At 41.0% G+C, this 19023-nt stretch overlaps 2 protein-coding genes across 2 annotated transcripts in view; both read left to right on the top strand.

The window, feature by feature from the left end:
• Positions 1-6250, top strand: part of RANBP3L (RAN binding protein 3 like) — a 33382-nt gene extending 27132 nt beyond the window's left edge. The window contains exon 17 of the mRNA XM_053932516.1: positions 3765-6250. Coding sequence (XP_053788491.1) covers positions 3765-3808 — 44 coding nt within the window. The 3' untranslated portion in view covers positions 3809-6250. The remainder of the gene's footprint in view (positions 1-3764) is intronic.
• A 4937-nt stretch (positions 6251-11187) lies between these two features.
• The window catches only part of NADK2 (NAD kinase 2, mitochondrial), a 32736-nt gene continuing 24900 nt past the window's right edge, over positions 11188-19023 (top strand). Inside the window, exon 1 of the mRNA XM_053932856.1 lies at positions 11188-11548. Coding sequence (XP_053788831.1) covers positions 11207-11548 — 342 coding nt within the window. The 5' untranslated portion in view covers positions 11188-11206. The remainder of the gene's footprint in view (positions 11549-19023) is intronic.

Consider the following 19023-nt stretch of genomic DNA (forward strand, 5'->3'; position numbering starts at 1 on the left):
TCAGCTGTAACAACTACTTGACTAGGAAATCTGCAGGACAACATTTACACACCAGTTCTGCCAGCTTTCTTCATAACAAAAATGTGGGTTTCTCAGAGAGAAAAATGCCACTAAAATAAGACATTAATGCCTTAACGCTTCTTTTAATGCAAACAGGGCTGCAGTCACATTTGCAGACAGCAAGGCAGAAAGAGCTATTAGACTTAAAAGCTCTTCTATCCTATCAAAAGAGAAGTCCTATTTCTGGAGCAGATTCACTGCTTGTGTCAAACTGCTACAGTGGATACAGGAGCTTCCAATTAGGTGTGATTTTTCAACAGATGGACTACACCAGGCAACTTTGAGTTGTTGCTCACAGGATTAGTTTCCCTCTGCAACTAGGTAACATACTGTCCTTATATTATAAACATTCCTTTCAACAACTATTCATCAAGAATAAAGAAATTAACAGTAACAGCTGTAAGTACTGTTTCCCTAAGGAAACAATTTTTTTCCCCTTTATCATAGAATCTTAGAATTGGAAGGTACTCTTAAGGATCATCGAGTCCAACTCCTGGCCCTGCACAGCACACACCAAGAGTCGCACCCTGTCCCTGACAGCATTTTCCAAATGCTTCCTGAGCTCTACCAGGCTGGTGCTCTGACCACTGTCCTGGGGAGCAGTTCCAGTGCCCAACTGTCCTCTGGGGAAGACCCTTTTCCTGATACCCAACCTAAACCTCCCCTGACACAGATCCAGGCCTGCGATATCTTTACATCCTTCTTATACTGAGGTGACCCAAAACTGCACACAGTTTCTGATAACTTGGAAATTTTGGATGGAGCTTGATTCCTTCCCAAAATTCCTAATAAGAACTCTTTATTCTTTCAGGAAAAGAAAATAAAAGAAAAAAAAAAAAAGAGGGGAAAAGGATTTTCAAAGCAGTATAGGAACACAGATGTATAAGTTAGATATTTATTTTGATTTGCAGAGACTTCTGATACAAATATTCAGATGGCAGCCAGCAAACAGACTCTGAAATGTGCGAGGTGTTGTTTTTCCTTGTCCTTTCAGTTTAACCATCTGTGCCTCATTTATTCCAGTTTGTAACAAGAGTTTTAACAATCCCTTTCAAGCACTTTTTTAATGGCTTCTAGCTCTTCTGCTTATCTTAATCTCTTCTCAGAGCCACAGGGTTTTAATGTGCCTGCATTTCAATTACTGGTATCCAAGTCACTCTCCTTCAGACATCCAATCTCACTCATGACTGTCCCTGGAGCTCCCTTTTACCAAAATGGAAGAATAATAGGCCTTATGGGTTTTGAACAGGAAGAGGTCAATTTTAAATATCAGCATAGAAACGTCCATTTAGATACACGAAAACAGAGCCTGGCTTTTTAAAAGCATTAGTTCTAATTTTTTAATTTTCATTCTTTCATTTTCATTGAAAGGTGTATGTGAATAAGTAATCTTATTTTTATTGATATAACTCAGTTTCAGAGATTACCGCTCCTTAAGAATATATAAATGTTAAGAAGCCTAAGTCCTTATAGACTGTTTCTTTACAAGAATTTACAAAAAATGCCTCCATTTAATGTCATTCCATTCTATTTATTTTTTTCTCATCCTCCCCTGCAGTGGTTTTCTTTTCTTAATATAGCAATTCCCTTCTTGTTAAAATGAACTCACACAGTTGCCTAGGTGATGTATTTCATGACATTGTAAAAGACATAAAAAATTAGATCTTTATTATCTTTATAGTATCTTTACAATAATTGTCTTTAGTGCTTGAGACTGAAGAAGAAAGCAAATATGATATACATAGTAAGTGAATTATGGACGTTTAAGTGATTCTGTATATTTACAAGACTTTGTTGTAGGCATTCTTTACAGAAAATTCTTAATCTACAGTATGTTAATGCTATATACGGACAATGTATAAGATAGTAGAGATTTTTGTATGATTTTATGAGTTAGTATAGACATTTATTCCAATATTTTTAAAATTCCTAGTTGAATTGCTTTACTTTCAAGTAGAGATATTAATTTCATAAAGTCCATAAAGAGAAATTTGCTGTGCATGATATTTTTATCAGATCATATTTCACCAGTTACAGCCTGAATATTTTTACCAACAAAATGCTCTGTAAATCTAAGTGGAGAGAAAAAGAACAATTAATCTTTAAATAGATTTTGAGATGGGATGGGATCAATAAGACTTTGGAAAGTATTTAGCTTTTCCCTCTGACTATAAAGTGGCTGAGGAAGTGAATTTAGACTAAAGAGTAAACTTCTTGGCTGATCAAAGTCAAACAAGTAAAGTACCTGGGATGTACAAGGATGGCACTGTCACTAGGCAAAGTAAAGTTTTATGCATTACTCCTTATACTCCACCTCACCAATCTGAAATCTTCTCCTAACTTCATCCTGATTGAGGGATCATCTCTTTTGATTGAGGTGTCCTTTCTGTAATTTTATCTTAGAAGCTATTAGAATGAATTCAAAGATTCTGCTATCAGGACTAGGTAAGTCCCAAGAGTCTCCCCATAGCCAGCCACAGACCTTACGAGAAAAATCACAGTGTGCAAAGATGTAAGAGTGTATCCCATATGGATCCACAAAGAATTGTGTGGATTTTCAAGACTACCCGTATTGCGAGCCAGTAGTCTCCAAACACCAGAAGTGTGTTGGTCCGAGAACCAGACATTATCATAATATAGAAATGCAAAAGCACATGCATTTGCAGAACTGAAGAATGTTTTTCTTTAGGGACATTTTCTGGTCCACTATACATGTACTTTCCATCTCAGTTTCATTAGGACTCTCTCTTATGCTGGAGTTTACCAGGATTTAAAATGTTACAAGAGCTTCTTTCTATTTTGTAAAGATCTTTTAAAGTTCTTGAAGGAGCTACTCTTTAGCAACACCACAGTAACTCCTAAAAAACTGCTTTGTTTGGCATTTCTTGTCAACTTACTTTAAATTCTTATCAATTGTTAAGGATTCCAAACTATAAAGCTAACACACACATATCTGATAGTGATTAAAACTGAGGAAGAAGGAAAAGTTAAGAATTAACTTCTTTGTTGGAGTTTCTGTATTCTTTTCAGCAGGCACCAGTAATACCTAAAGCAGAGAAAAAAGACACTCTATGATTGGTTTTAAATGCTCCCATATCAGGAAATAGAAGGGGGAAGATCAGATTTAATATTCTGACAAACAAAAGCTTTCATTTCACTTGTAAAAGATTTTAAACTCTTGCTAAATATTTAGGGATGGCCAGATGGTAGCAGCAATTTTTAATCAGATACTGTGGTAGTGGTATTATGTGTCTGATATTATTAGTCAGTTCTACCTACTTTCTGCAGATGAGTCAGTCACAGAGATTACGTACCAAAACCACTTTCTCATAACCAATGAGCTGTTTGAAGGCATGTTGGATTTCTCACAGTTTTCTGAGCATCTGCAATGAAATCTTAAAGCAGGGTACCCTCCATAGAGTGAGATACTTTGCATCCTGGGTACACTGCCCTACCTAGACATCAGATTCCTTAGTGTTTTTTGTGCTTGTCTTTATTGACTTGGAGGGTCATTGGCTTAATTCACAATTCACATGCTCAAATATTTGTGAATAATCCTCTGTTATCTGGTTATCTATTTACCTAAACCAGGAACTGATCATATCCAAACTTTAACCTACTGCTTTGGTATTATGAAATGCTGGATTGTTTAAAACATGAATATGCTCAAATAAGCAAGATTTTTTCAATAAATTCTTTTTCAGATCATTCTAGATGGAACCGCAGGCGGTCTGTTGTCTGCTCATGATATCTGCCAGAGGTTACAACAGCTCAGCTGGGAGCTCGTCTTCCCAAAATGTCTAAGCTGACTCAACCCCTGGAAGCAGGAAATCAGATGAATATTACTTTATTACTTTTAAGTAGAGATTAATTTTAGAGACAGCTTAAGTTTAATTCATTGAGAAAGAACTTCAGATTCACTATTGAGGATTCCAGGCAGCCTGCTTTGCACTGAGCTGTGAATAACACCATGACTTCCAGTAGTCAAGAACTGTTACAAAGACTTCCAATTTCAGAATTAAATATATTTAGATACATTATTAGAGTATGGAATTTTATAGGGAATAAGTACTTGTTCATCATATTGATGGATAATACCACATAAGCATGAACTAATAATATATGTGAACAAATATTTGTTACTTTTAATCTATTATTTTAAAGATACATTTGGAAAGCTTTAAATTTTGCTTCACTGAAAAAATTTATTTAAAATTTTGTGGTAACATTCAGCATCCTGCTTGTAAGCACATACAAGCAAAACCTGGGGTGGCAGTTTAGCATGACCAAGGCCTATGGAAACGAGCTTTCATACAACGGGTTTTATTTAATGTTTATTTTGAAAATATCTGGAGTGGTATACTCGCTGCAGAATTTTGTTTAAGGGAAAAGAACCATGATCTGCATCTTTCAGCTGTACGCACCAAAAGAATTCACCATGAAGGAATAAAAGCCCATTCTAAGGGCTATACGAGCTTTAAAATTTAAAGTGTATCTGCTTGCTCATGAACACCTTTCTAAATGAAGAAAACAAACACCTGCACTTGTGTATATTAATTGTCCATTTAATATACACAAATATATGCATGCACAGTACAACAGGATATCTACATTTTTAAAAATCCCTTAAATGTGTGAGATTATCTGAGATGACTTCTGCCTTAGGTGTTGCTATCCCTAACAGCATCATTCATTTGAGTATGTTACAAATTCTCATGTGCACAATAATCCCAACAGTGGCCAAGATACAGCTGCTCTGTCATTCCACAAACTATTGCCGTCTACCTAAACATTTTTGTGAGAAGAAAACTCCTATTCACCTGTGATTCAAGAGATGCAGGGTAATTCATGCAAGCCCATGCACAGTAACACACATCACTTATGTTCCATGTTTTCATTCTGTCAAAAATAGAATTTGTCTGCAATGTCTCCACTGCCACTTCCCTGATATCCTGCATATTTGTCATCCTCAGAGCTGAAACAATGTTCTGAAATATCTCAAGTCCTTTTAATTAAGGTAATCGTAATGATTTCTCAATCTAAAAAGCTGAAACACACCTGATCAGTCAAGTTACAATTTAGTTTTCCCATCTGAACATAGTATGAAGTTGGAACAATACTAATTTCTTCCTGTATTCTCAGTGCACTGCCAAGATTAGTATCCAGATGAAGTTGAAATGTTCTCTGGTTTACACTGAATGTAATGGCCTACCAAAATTAGCACTTCTCTGGCAGTGATTTAGCATCTGGATGACAGTAAATTTAAGTGGAACTTGATTTTTGCCTTCAGGAAAAAGTGAATGCTTCCCAACACAGCACCTGTGTCAAACAGTGAAGCATGGGGATTCTCTTTTACTCCAGTCTGCCAATAACAAAAATACTGTTTCCATAACAAGCTGTGTGTCCTTTGTTAACAGCCTCACTCCTGACCACAACAATATTTACATCACTGCCCTTCATATTTCATTGCTGCAACTCATCCTCAGGGACAAAGCTCCATGTTATAAAAACTTAGGCAGTTGTAAAACACAGCAGCCCTATGTATTTAGCAACAGGTCATGGTGATACGTTTGCCCTGGAGTTCAGCTGGCTATGCACTGAATGCAGAGTCTGATTTCAAAGTCTGTCCTGATAATCAAAGCTTTCTGTGAAACAGGATTTAAGCACCTTAGTGACATGACACCCCTCTAAATTCTACTACAGCTGTAAAATCCTTGGTAAATGAGGGAGGTTTACAGGGCAGAGACAACAGAACTTTTTCAGAGACAGGACTTAAACTTTTTCATTTGCTCCCACAGCATACAGGACAAAGTTTATAAATAAAAGCTCTTTTGATCTGCCTCTTCCCAAGATCCTTACATGTATACACAAGTATACATATAAACACACACACTCATGTGTACACACACTCCAACATGAAGCTTCATCTCCTAAAAGCTGAGGAGGAAAAGAGATGTTTATTTTAAAGACATTGGATACTTTGGTAATAGAGGAAAAAATTTTTGCTCTTAAGAACCTAATTATGTGTTCTCTTTGTAGTCTCACTGCACTAAAATTCACTGTTCCTCAAGCCTGAAAGTACACCACTATGTAATGTATTAACTTGGTTTTAAAAATGTAGTTTGTCATTTATGACACCTGGAGACCAATTTCCGTGCCTCAACAATAAACAATTTTTTTACCACTTAAATTTCTGTGTAACTAGGAGTCATATTTTGTGTCCCAGTTAGAGCTTCCATGAGTTAGAGTTCCATGCTGCAGAAACTCAAGCCTGCTTTTCTAAGGAAACAATATGTAAGTGGTTGTGCACGCCATCCACCTATCTGTCAGACCCACACTGAGTCCACTGTTCTGTTTCAAATAATTGCACAGGAGCTAGATTTCTCTAAGACTATTTACATTCTTCATGAAAATTGGCAGTTGCTGTGTGACAGAAATCAGACAAAGGCATCCTTTGAGGAAAAAGTTTCAATATAAGCTTGGTATTTTCTGTGATGCTAGTGGGCCTGAGTGGTGCTTTTGTGCTTCTGTACAAGCTGCAGCACTTTCTGGGAGGGAGGAGAAACAGAGTACAGAAGGATGGGTCCCTTTAGCCTGAAGAGAGGTGTAGAGACATGACCTAAACCCATATGAAACTAGACACAATTTTTTTTTTTCCAGATAAATTTCTATCTATTTATGAGAAACCCCAGTGAAGATTTCATATACATAAGGGATGCAGAGCTGGAAGATCTTATATATTCATACAGTAGTAATTTTCCCAAGGAGGGAAAACTAACAGTTCCTAATAATAATAATATATTCTACTAAGATTAGAAACTTCTAGCAGAATCTACTTAGATGGGACAGACTTGAATGTCCTACTTTACATTCTGGAGGCATTTTTATCTCTTCATGAATCTTGTCCCTCAGGTTTTTATGTCATGCTCTTTAGTGACCTCTGAAACAGTTTTGGCAGACTGTATAAAGTTAAGAGTTAGGTAATATCTCTACTGAATAAATAAATACAGGAAAAACTTCTAGCACATTTGCTTTCACTGCTAGTGACAGCCAGTATGACATGGACAGGGAGGGAAAGAGCATCCTCATTTCCCTTAGATGGGTTTTAGAGGCCTTACCACAGGGCCATGCTGGCAGGAAAACTTAAAAAAAACATGCACAGCCCATTCTACAGCAGTTCTCTGTCTAAAAAGTGGACTTCAAATCAGAACAGTTTGTGTTTCACAAACACTGAAGTTATTAGTACAAAATAATATGTCTGCAGATTTTTGAGCATATTCAAATTGCTTCTGAAATGTTGAAGTCAATTGTGTTAGACCACTTGAGGGATGGTGTAGTTTGCTTTGCATAAGCAAAGAGTGGGAGGACAAGTAAAAAAGTAAATCTCTGATAATTAAAATGCATTCTAATGGAAGTGTATACAAGAAAGCTTGCTCCTCTCATTGGATTTGTGTAAAAAAAAAAAATCAGTAATTTGCATTGATAAGAATACCTGCCACTTACTATATTTTTCCTTAAGCTTCTTCCTTGATTTTGTAATTTGGAATTTCTGAAACAAATTACCTGACTAAATTACATGACTCAACTATGCAATCAATGATGAGGGTATATATGTTGCAAGCACAATGCAAGCACATGGACAGGATCTGGGATCAGAAATTCTACCAGACCACACTTGCGAATATGTTCATCTACATGCCTTTTAAGACTCTGATGTGTTGCATGAGTGACAGTCTCTAAGCATTAGTCTGGAGTTTTCTTCTGGATTATCAGAATTAACAACTGCAGTCAGCTGGTCTCAAAATCCCAAGACTTGGACTTATGAAATGTTACAGTGAATGGTGTGTTTACCTCCTCCCCTGTGAAAGCACCTAACACTGATAGCATCACCATTTTAAACACAAACAAACCGTAATAATTTTCCATTACCAGTAGCACTGAGGGTCACATAGAATAAGTCTAGACAATGCAAATAATTGGATAAGTTAATGATATACTGGTTATTAATTAAACTGTCACAAAAAGGCATTATTCAGAGACTTCAAGAAGGAGCAGAAATTAATAGTTGTCCCAGACTGTAACTGCACTACAAGCAACATATACTTTCTTTTGGGTGGAAATAAGCTACATAAGGAGATTATCTTATATAACACAGTTGGCACAGTTGTGCATTGTCAATTTTGCAACTAGTGAAATAATTTAGGGAATAATTTATTGTTTATGTAGAAATTTTTCCAGTTACTTTGTTCACAGAATATTTTGTGTATTACATAGATATTTTTTTAAAGTTCACAATATAACTTGAAGCATATAGAGCTAAGGATGCCTGGTTTTCCATGGATGTGTGTCTTGAAATTTACATTATGTATTATAACTCCTTGGTGTCTAAAATGGGCATTTCTCTGAAGCATTTTTCTAACTTCAGGCAGTATCAGGCATCTGTTTCCATGAAGAATTTTTAAGTGTTTTATGCCCAAACCAAAGCTGGTTTTGGTCAGCCAGTTGTTCAAAAAGTTATTACAGGGGGAATTCACTCCTAGTCCATATTTGTGTCTTACAAGGATACCAGGTTTAAATGCCTATATTTATTTGTTTAATTTTGTATGAATGAATCTGTCCCTTAATCTACTGGGTATATTGTTTTAAAGTCATTGAAAATGGGGCATGAAGACATGTCATATGTCACAAACTGACATATATCTCTAAATAGGTAAAGGGTAATTTGACAGATATATGTCTCTTCTTGCTGTATATCAGGTGTATGTTCAAATCAAGAATTGTAGTGAGGGAGGGGTTAGTGTTTAATGAACATTTTGTAAGTAGGTCCATTTATAAAGTAACATGCAAACTGTAAGTAATATTAAACAAACTGTATTTTATATATTATAGAAGGTTTAAATCCTTTTCCACAAAGACAATGGGGTATCAGACAATCTTTGTACTCTGACAAAGAGCTAGCCTATCAGAGACTTCACTCTGGGAGGTATGGATAAATCACTTCACAGCCCATGCTTCAGCATTGTTTCCAGAACTTTAATCATCTACTGATTTGAATTTACATTTTAAAATACATATTTCATATTTTATGCTTATAAGCTTGCTGTGGGAATTAATTCAAAAGACCATAACATAATAATTGTATGACTTCAAAATAAAATACTGTTCCATATTCAAACTTAATGGTTGAAGCTGATCTGATTTTCAAAAATCAAAACAATTCAATATAAATAGACAACACACAAAGCACAAAATCTTAGAGGAGCAACTAAATGGTCAATTAAGTTATAAAATAGATACCATTCAAAACAGAGTCATAAATTTTCGAAATCTCATATCTTTTAGGTCTCCAGGTTGTTGTATTACCTACTGCTTTGTACAACCTTAAAAGTTAATCGTTATACAGAATGAGGCATTTTCGGTTAGCAAGGGAATTAGTTATGTTTAATTGGTTTCCTGGTAATCTGTTTTGTGATATTTTCCTTCAAGGCTAAGCTAATCAGTAGACAAAAAAATCCTCCTACCCACCAGCAGCAAAGACTGGACAGAGCCTTTGTTTTGTGGGAAGAGCAGAATGGCTGCAGCTATGCTTATTTCCTAAGACTCTTGGCAAAGCCCTGTAGAGAAGTGCTGCATTGACAGGCAAGAGTTGCTGCTTCACTCCCTTCCCTCAGGGAAGATGAGGAACAAGGTGAGTAATGAGAATGCGTGTCTAAGTGAAGCCTTCAGTGCAGAAGGACGTTCTGTGGCAGACAATGCCTGCGCATGCAGTTATTGATAATCATGCAACCCCACACAGAATTTCTGGACAGCTTGCTTATAATATTAAAAAGTAACTCAGGATCGATAATTTTTTTTTTTTTTTTTTTTTTTTTTTTTTTTTTTTTTTTTTTTTACCTGGACTCGCCAGACACTGTCTGGTAACGCCGCGGCCTTCCTGACACTGGCAAATGTCACAAAGACCAGAACAAGCATGGATAACAAAAAGAGCTTTTAAGCCACATGTATCTCACCAGTTCTCTGCGCGAGATGCAGTATCGAGCCCTTCTAAAACAGCATGTGCTGTGTTTCCCCACCTTTCTGAATTATTGTCCGAATTTTTTTTTCCCTCCCCCGCCAGGGAAGCAGGCCAGCCCCCCAGCGGGGCAGTCCCACCTGACTGCCTTGCATTTCCTGCATGGTGCCGACACCACACCCCGCTGCTCCAACCGGGCGTCGTGTCACAAGTAATGAGAGCTCGCTGTCCCGCGGGGTGTGGGGGGCACTGTTTAGGAACACTGTTTAGTCTCGGAACACTGCTTAGTCTCAGAATTCCTGTCTATTCCCCAAAGCTATCTGAAGTTTCGGTAATGACTATTATCAGTTCGTATTCGCCTTTCTGCGGTGCTGCAAAGCTATCACAAAGACCGAGGACAGGAGCAGCAACACGTGAGATTTCCACACACGCGATCTAAGACCAAGTAATTTCTCCTTCTTTATCTCTTTAACACTATCGCTGCCTCTCGGGACACTGAAGAATACTAGTGGGGCACTGGTGGCATTGTCGCTGTCCCGTGGGACACACGGGAACACTGGGGCGGGCGGGTGCCGTGAACACACCGGGGCACGGGAAACACCTGGGGTACTGCTGCTGTGCCCCGGGACACGGGGGAGTACTGGGGACACTGTCATTAGTTGTGTTATGTCCCCTCACGGCGGGGGTCGGTTCCCCATCCCTCACGGCGCCCGGGGCGCTGCGCACGAGGACATCCGCCCCACGCCGCCTACGTGCCTCACGCCCCGTCCCGCGCGCCGCCCGGGAGCGGGGCGGGGCCAAGCAAGGGGCGAGCGGGGCCCGGGGGGGGTGGGAGGGGGGGGGGGGGTGTCTTCCTCAGCGCATGCGCAGGCGGCTCTCGGTGGGGCGCGCCGCGCGCTGTGCCCCGGTTGGCCGGGGAGAGCGCACGCGCCGGGTATAGTTCCCCAGGCCCCGCCCCAGAAGGGACGGGTGCCCGGCGGCGCAGCTCGCTATTGGCCGGGCCGGCGGCTGCGCGCGGGGAGGGCGGGGCGGCGGGCGCGGCCGGGCCATGTGTGCCGGGCGCCGCCGCAGAGCGGCCGTAGCCGCCGCCGGTAGCGCCGCGCCCGCAGGGAGGAGCGAGGCAGAGCCCGGGAGATGTTCTCCTCTTGGGGCTTCCCCTGCGTCCGCCTCCGCCTCGCCGGCCGGGCGGCAGCTCGCCGCTCCGCCGTGCTCTGCCAGCGGACGGCGGCTTCCTCCTCCCCGCCGTGGCTGCCGCTGCTTGGCGGCGCCCACCGGCGCCTACTCGCGCTCGGCGGGCTGATCCCCTCCGCGGCGGTCGGGCGGGGGGCGGCGGGGGCCGCGCCGTGCGGGTCGCGGGCGGCGGGGGGCGGGTTCCGGCCGTCGCGGGTGGCGGTGGTGGTGAAGACGACGCGGTACGAGTTCGAGCAGCAGCGGTACCGCTACGCCGGGCTCTCCGAGGAGGACCTGAAGCAGCTGGTGAGCGGCGGGAGAGGCCGGCGGTCCCGGCCACCGAGGGCGTTGCCGCGGGGCTGCAGCAGGGGTGAGGAGTACCTAGGGTGGGGGGTACCCAGGTTCATGCCCGGCTCCGGCGAGGGATGACTGGCGTGATGCCCGACTTCGGAGCCGTTTCCGGGGTGATACCCGGCTTCGAGGGCGCCGCCGGGCCGCTGTGTCCGAGTGTCCCTGGTGCTTCCCTGGGCCTTGGTGGGGCGGAGCCGGCGGCCGTGGAGGTGAGCGGGGTCGCGGCCGCTGCCTCCGCGCTCTGCCCTTGCTGCCGGCGGCTCTGCCCTCACGCCGCCTCTCTTCCCCGGGCCCCTGATCCCGATGGAGCCGCCGAGCGGCGCGGCCTGGAGAGGGGCACGAGTCGCGCCGCTGGGCATTCATCGCTTGCCGAGAGCCTTGTGTAGTAAGCGTGTTCGGATTTTACCCTTGGAGGGATTCCAGCAGCCCTCAGCAAACTGCGGTCTTTTTCTTACTGTATATAGTATAAAGATTAGAGAAGTGCATGCTGAGGAAAGCGCAATGTTGCAAAAAAACCCCTCTGTGTCTTAGCGTGGACTGATTCGCATTTCCTCCGTTTTCTTGCCTCACATCCTTACTCCATCCTTATGTATTTTCCTCCATTCACACAACCAGATCTCTCTCAGATCCACCCTTCTTGTTACAGTTTTTAGAAAAGCCTTTTTCTTTAGTCTCTAAGCAATCTTTAATGTAAAAGGTCCATTACTGAAGATATACTAAAGAAAGCAAGTGTCTCTGAGAGTTGATACGTGCACCCAGTGTCTTGTCTTCATCCCCATCATGCTCAGTGACCTCACCCAGTACTCCCTTTACCCGGTGGTTGTCTTCCAAAGTTCATCTGCCACCGGTGGGCTGAAAGATGGTACCTGCAGGAGTTATTTTGGCTGCCAGCAGTCTGAAGTCCACATCATGAGCTCATATTATTAATTTGTCCACACATTCGTTTGTGTCTGGCAAGTCTTTTGTCTCTTAAAACGTAATGTTTTAGATCTCTGTTAGTTGCAATGTTTGGACTAAACTGGTAGATGTGCTTAACTTATCTAGCAAGGACAAATGGCTGCATAGGCTTGCTTTGTAAAGAATTGGGATAAAATGTACAGTATCTACAACAATGTCTGTGTGCTTCAGTTGGTCATCTACCTCCTATGGAATTCCTCTCCAGATATTTTTTACATGTTTTGTATAGTTGTGTAGTCATAGTTCAACAAGTTGAATGTCAGTCTGTTTTGATTCTAATGTAGCTTCCTGTTGCTGGGGTGCCCAGTACTTCCTTTCATACAGTGGTTAGGGGGAAAAAAGGTCTCTCACAGCTCAACTGTAAGACCTTTTCTTTTCATTTACCTTTGTGTGAGAAATTATTTTTTCTTGTTGAGTATAGAGGTTGTCCTCAGTGTGTAGCAGCCTGGATTTGTTAGGTTACTTTTCCTTAGCTGCTTCTGTACAAGCAGGACTGGAACACTGAATCAGTGAGCAGCATTGCACATCCCTTAAGGTGCTCATGACTGAATGTAGTGTTAGCTGCAGTTTCTTTTCTCATGGGAATACATATTTTGCATGATTGGTAACCTGTGACTATGCATTTTTAGATAAATAACTGTGAACTTAGTGGGTGATTATAATAGTTGCAGAAACACCTTAGAGTTTGTCCTTTTGGAGAAACTTACAGGTACACAATAATTCTTGGTATTGATGACAATTCTGTAACTTTTCTAGGACTGGTGCTTTTTTAGTATCTACCTTTCCCCTTAAAATATTGCCTTGTGAGGAATTGCAGCCATAAAGCTTAGTGTCGCCAGGTAGACAAAGCCCAACTTGCCTAACTATGTGTGTAGCAATATTGAGTTAAGCTCTTGCTGTATGGGTGGGAATACAAAGATTTGTGCAAGAACATATTGAAAAGGTATTGCAGAATTTTATTTTTTTTGAAACAAAAAATAAGAGAGCAAAGGAATTATCATTGCTGCCCATTTCTTAAATTTTTTAGCTAATCTGTAAAAGTTTCAGTATTTGCATTCTGCTGTGACTCTGGTCTCAGATTTTTTTTTTCCTCAGCCTGAGTTAATGGCAGCCTCACTGAATATATTATGTGAAGATTCAGAAGACTCTCTTCCTCACTTTGTAGCAGAGTGATTGCTGTGAAATGTCCTTCCCCCACAGTGCCATTGTGGGCAGCTTGGGAGCACGATGCATTTTGCTCCCTGGTGTTAGCTGCAGTCCATGCTCCCTGTGTCTCTGTTTCTCCTGGGGAGACTTTGGAAGCTGCTGCAAGGCAGCTGATCTCAGAAATGAGCCCAGGCACACTGTCTTTGGGTTTGCAGCTCAGTTGTGTTAAAGGGCCACACAGAAGGCAGGGTGGGAGTTGAGTTCATGTGAAGGCCTGCCTCAAGTTGGGATGCAGGCAAAGAGTGAAAACAAAAGAGCATAGGAGAGGTTTGGCTCCTTGGATGCTTGGAGCTGCTGCCTGACCCAGACGTGTTGGTGGTCGGGGTTGCATTGTAAGGGCTCAGGCTAAAGTGATCCTGGAGGAGGCTTGTGGTGTAAGGAAGCCAGCACCAAAGGAAGAGAATGGTGCTGTCATCCTCTGTCATGGACCTTCAGATGGCCAGATGCTGGCTATCTGAAATGCAGAAATTCAGTTTCGAGGCAGTGTTGGAGGTTTAGATTTGATTAACCATACTAGGGCTTTGTTGCCTGCCTGTTGTGAGCAAAAGAGATATTTGCAAGTTTCTAGAGGATAACTGATCTCTGTACTCAGAAACTTCAGATATCAGTATAGCACAATTAATGAAAATTGTGGGCTTAATCAGTTCTGCCTGATCACCAAAACAGGAGAGCAGTCCTGAACGTAGCTGTTTCAACTGGTGTGTTTGTGTTAAGGCTGAATATGCAGTAAGTAACTTAATGCAGAAATAGTGGTGCCTTTGGGCATACATCCTAATGAGATGAGATTTGTTCCATGTTTAAGGAGGCTGAGGATGAGTCATCGGCATACACCAATATGTTCTAAAATATGATACGGATCATAGTATATGTTATTATCGATGATATACACAGTATAAATCACAGTATCCTTCAAGAAGTAGAATACCAGTAATGGAGGCGATTGGCTGACATTTTTAATAAGCCATAAAGGCCCTGGGCACCTGTAGCTTAAACCCTTCAGTGGCCTTACTTTTGGACACCAAGTGAGTTGTATTATACAAACACTATGAAATGTTGCAAAGTCAAAGCTGCAGGGTCACAATTTCAGAATTCTTCCTTTGTGCAGACAGAGATAGGAGAGATAAAGAAGCAGTCCAGACAGCAGAAGGGCAAAACTAATGGAGAGCAAGGGCTACTTTCACAGATCTACTAAACACTGTCTTTGCTTTATGAAATTTAAGGGGCTGTTGGATTTCTAAGACTTGCAATTACCAGCTTAAAGTTATACTAATCTTTCTCCCAAGTCCCTACAAACAGTTTGCTTACCAGAAGTAATAGCAATTTGCATTTCTTGTGACTTAGTTTACTGGGATTAGCATCTAAATACGACTAGTTACAAAAATGGATGATCCAGTCAACTAATACTGAAGGCTATTTCATGTTCTGTTTATTTCACTCTCAGTAAATCCATGCAGAGGAACCACTGCTGTTATCCTTATGTAAACTAAGAGAAAATAATGCCCCAGTAATAGATAGAGCTTGATTCCTGACTTCTGGTTTTTGTTTTGTTTGATAATGCAGATGTGATAAGTTGCTGACTTCTCACAGCTGTAAGATATTTAGGGAAGAGGAACAATTTACCTGTCCAAATACATTTCATACAGAGTTCTAATTATCTCTGAAAATGTCCTGTCATACGAAAAGTTATGTTTGTCTTGGTCTTAATTGGAAGGAAGTTGTTCAGTGTGGACTAGAGTTGATATTCTGTTGTGGCTGGTTTATGTGTCTTTATTTGGGGCAGGGAGGGAGAGCAAGTTGGAGGTTTGGAACAAGTTTTGGCTCTTTTGGGCCACTGCAACTAATTGCTAGGGGTGGTGATCTCAGTGATGTGAAGTTCATACAGCTTTATAGAAAACTAGTGTCTGGGTAGGGAAGAGGTAACCTGTTGTCAGGATATTGCCTCCCCTGAATGAGGCCAATGTGAACTTGCACAGGTGATGCATAGGGCAGCAGCAACATCCTGAGGAGGGCTGGCCAGGAAGGAAGGAAGGAGTGTTGCCCAGCAGGTAGGTGAGATTCAGCTGGGGCTCCTATATTGTGTGCTGAAAGCCCTGCAGAACTGTGGGTGGGGTGTGGGGGCTGTATGTAGCAGAACACTATCCTCCCACCCGCCTGCTCCTAATTTGGATGTGTATAGCACCAGTTGTTGCTAGCCTGTGCAGTAAAGTTTTCATGTCTCTTAGAAAATTCCTTCTTGTGGTAAATGTACTGTTTTACCTTTAACTTGATAGGTGAAGGGTTTTTGGTTTTACAGAAACATTCTTTGCTATTTTTTACATTAAGTAGTGAAAGATACCCTTTTAGTATCACTTCTGAATTACTTTTCCTAGGTACTAGTGTTACAGGCTTGTAACTCTCATACCACCACCTGAAGATATAGTTTTGGAAAATACCCAGGTATTTTGTTCTTAAATTTCTGGTTTAGAAGACTGCGCTTCAATACTGATGCCTGTGATCCTCTCAAACACTTATTTAGGAAGTGCTACTCAGATATTTTCAGAATACTGAGATTTTTGCAAATGCGAAGGAGGCAGTAGAATGAAAAAACAATATGCAAACTTCAAAGTTCAACTGAATTCTAATTTTAAAATGTTAATTTAGCAGACAACTAAAAAAAAAAGTTGCTTTTCTGAAAATCAGTAAGTATGAGGGCATTTAACTCTGTGTTCTCGTGTGGATCCAGATGTACAGGGTATATTTGAAGGTAGTATCTTTAAATAGAAACTTCCTCAATGAATGAGGTGATACTCTGAAGTTTTTCATTGTTCTGTTGAATTCAGACTGCCCATCTCTTCTGACCTTGTAATGTGAATTTTTTTCAGTGGATGTTCTTTTACAGAACACTTAAAAGTGTTTTAAAGCTGTTGAGAATCTATTATTGCCTACCTTATCCTGAAAAGAGGGAGAAGTACTAACTCAATTTAGTGAATTAAAGAATACAGAATTCAAGACACAGGTTATATTCCACTAGGATTATATAAAGCTAAAGACACTTTTTTTTCAGAAATAAAATTTTTGAACTAATCCGCTGGAAACTGAGATGGGTGTAAATGCTTTTCAAGTAACACAAACATGGTGTGCATTTGTTTATATTTACCTTTGAAATTTGATATATTTGCATCAGTGTTAAGTCACTGTACTGGCATCTGCTTTATTATATTTTTTTCTCCTATGTTGTTATTCTAAGAGGGGTCTGGAAAATGCCGGAAACAAATGTGATACAGTAATTATTTTTTCCATAAGATTTGTTTTTCCAGTACACCATTCAAGTATACTCAGTCACATAGAGCAAATAGATATAAAAGTAGGGCATTCCAGTGTAATTCACCTAAATTAAACTTCTGGAACTATATCACCAATCATACTATGCTTTATACATCTGAAGAAGGCTGCTTCTTGGAAGTGACTTTAATAGTGGTTTTAAGTACTTCATTAATTGTAATTTACAGCATCATGTAGGTGTTATGCTGAATTAATGAGAGTGATTGAATTCCCTGGATGGCACAGGTTTCCTAGAAATCTATTACTGAAGAAAGCAGTTACCACTGTTTATAGTTAACACAATTTGCTCTGCCTTAGCCTTTGAATTGCAAACCACTGTGTGTATTCTTCAGATGTGGTTAAAATGACAATAATGCTTTAATGTGGTGGATGAGCAATTAGAAAGCAGTTCATGGCATTTTAACTTTTTTTCATGTATGCATCCAAACTCTTGTCCTGAAGCAGCATTTCTGTAAAACTTCAGGAACATAATGTTGCAGTTAAGTCAGCTATAACAGAAGTAATGGTATACAAAATGCTACAGTAGCTATACTTCATAGTCATTATTCTACAGTAGATACAGTAGTCTACAGCAGCATTTGAAGGCTTGCCCTGATGGTGTAATGAAAGTGAGGGGTCTAAATTACTGAAGAAGAAAGTGAGGAAAAGATAAGGATAAAATATTCCTAGCTACAGTAGTCCTCTGGACTTCTGCAATATGAGGGTGATGCAGCAAACTGGTAGAAAGGTAATAAGTAGCTGGGAACAATATTGGGAAAAATACTGAGCTGTCAATTAAGCAAGTTAGTAAATCAGTCAGTATGCTGGTGAGATAACACCAACCTTTTTGCCTTTCTTATGTGGTAAGTAGTGACTTACTGCATTGGTTAACTTGACACATTTTTTTAAAAGAAGTGGCTAGAGCCTGTATAATATGTAATAATCCAGACTGGGAAGGAGGAGGAATTGAATTTAATGCTATGACTTGTAGCTCAACAATAGTTTTATTGGAAAACTTGATTCATGTTCAAGGCCTTATGGGAGACTTAAACCTGAGCCTTGGTGCTTCTGATCCACAGTAGGAGTTTGTTTCAGGACCTCTGATGCTTTAGTTAAAGTAAATACTCATTATTAAAGCCTTCCTGGAAATAATGCCTTTATGGATTGGATTTTTTAGCTAATAAATTATCAGAAGCCAGTGCATTTGATGTTCACTCAGAACCTGCAGCTGCTGACTGAAACTGGTTGTAAGGCTCACTTTAGAGAGGGGTTTCAGAGCACTTGTGCAAGTCTGAATGATCTGGACTGCAGGCCTTTAAAGGAGCTGGGTGTCCCAAAATGGGTTAATCCACTGTATTACTGTACACCATAATAGGAAACTGTACTGCAAACAGAATTCTACTGAAACTGGCTCTGTTGATAGCAAAATGTTGAGTGTATTGGGTTTGTGTGGCCAGGTTTTGGTAGTGGGGATGATTACAGCTGTGGCTTCTGTAAGAAGCTGCCAGAAGCTTCCTCTGTGTCTGACAGCTGATGCCAGCTGGATCCAAGATGGAAAGTCACTGGCAGAGTTCAAGCCATTTAGAGGTGGAAGTGTCATTTCAATTGGTAACATATTTAAGAGAGGAAAAAAAAATGACTGCAAATGTAATTGCTCTCAGAGAGGAAAGGAGTGAGAGTGTGTGAGAGACACAGGGTCAGTGAAGAAGGAGCGGAAGAAGCTGCTCCAGCTGCCAGAGCAGAGATTCCCCTGCAGCCCCTGGAGGTCCGGAGGGGGCAGAGATCCACCTGCAGTCCCTGGAGGAACCCACACCAGATCAGGTGGATGTGCCTGAAGGAGGCTGTGACCCCATGGGAAGCCTGTGCTAGAGCAGGCTCCTGGCAGGACCTGTGGAGAGAGCTGCCCACACTGGAGCAGTGTTCCTTGTCAGGACCTATGACCCCACAAGGGGCCCACAGTGGAGCAG

The sequence above is a fragment of the Vidua chalybeata genome, chromosome Z, assembly GCF_026979565.1.
Source record: "Vidua chalybeata isolate OUT-0048 chromosome Z, bVidCha1 merged haplotype, whole genome shotgun sequence".
Taxonomy (NCBI): Eukaryota; Metazoa; Chordata; class Aves; order Passeriformes; family Viduidae; genus Vidua; species Vidua chalybeata.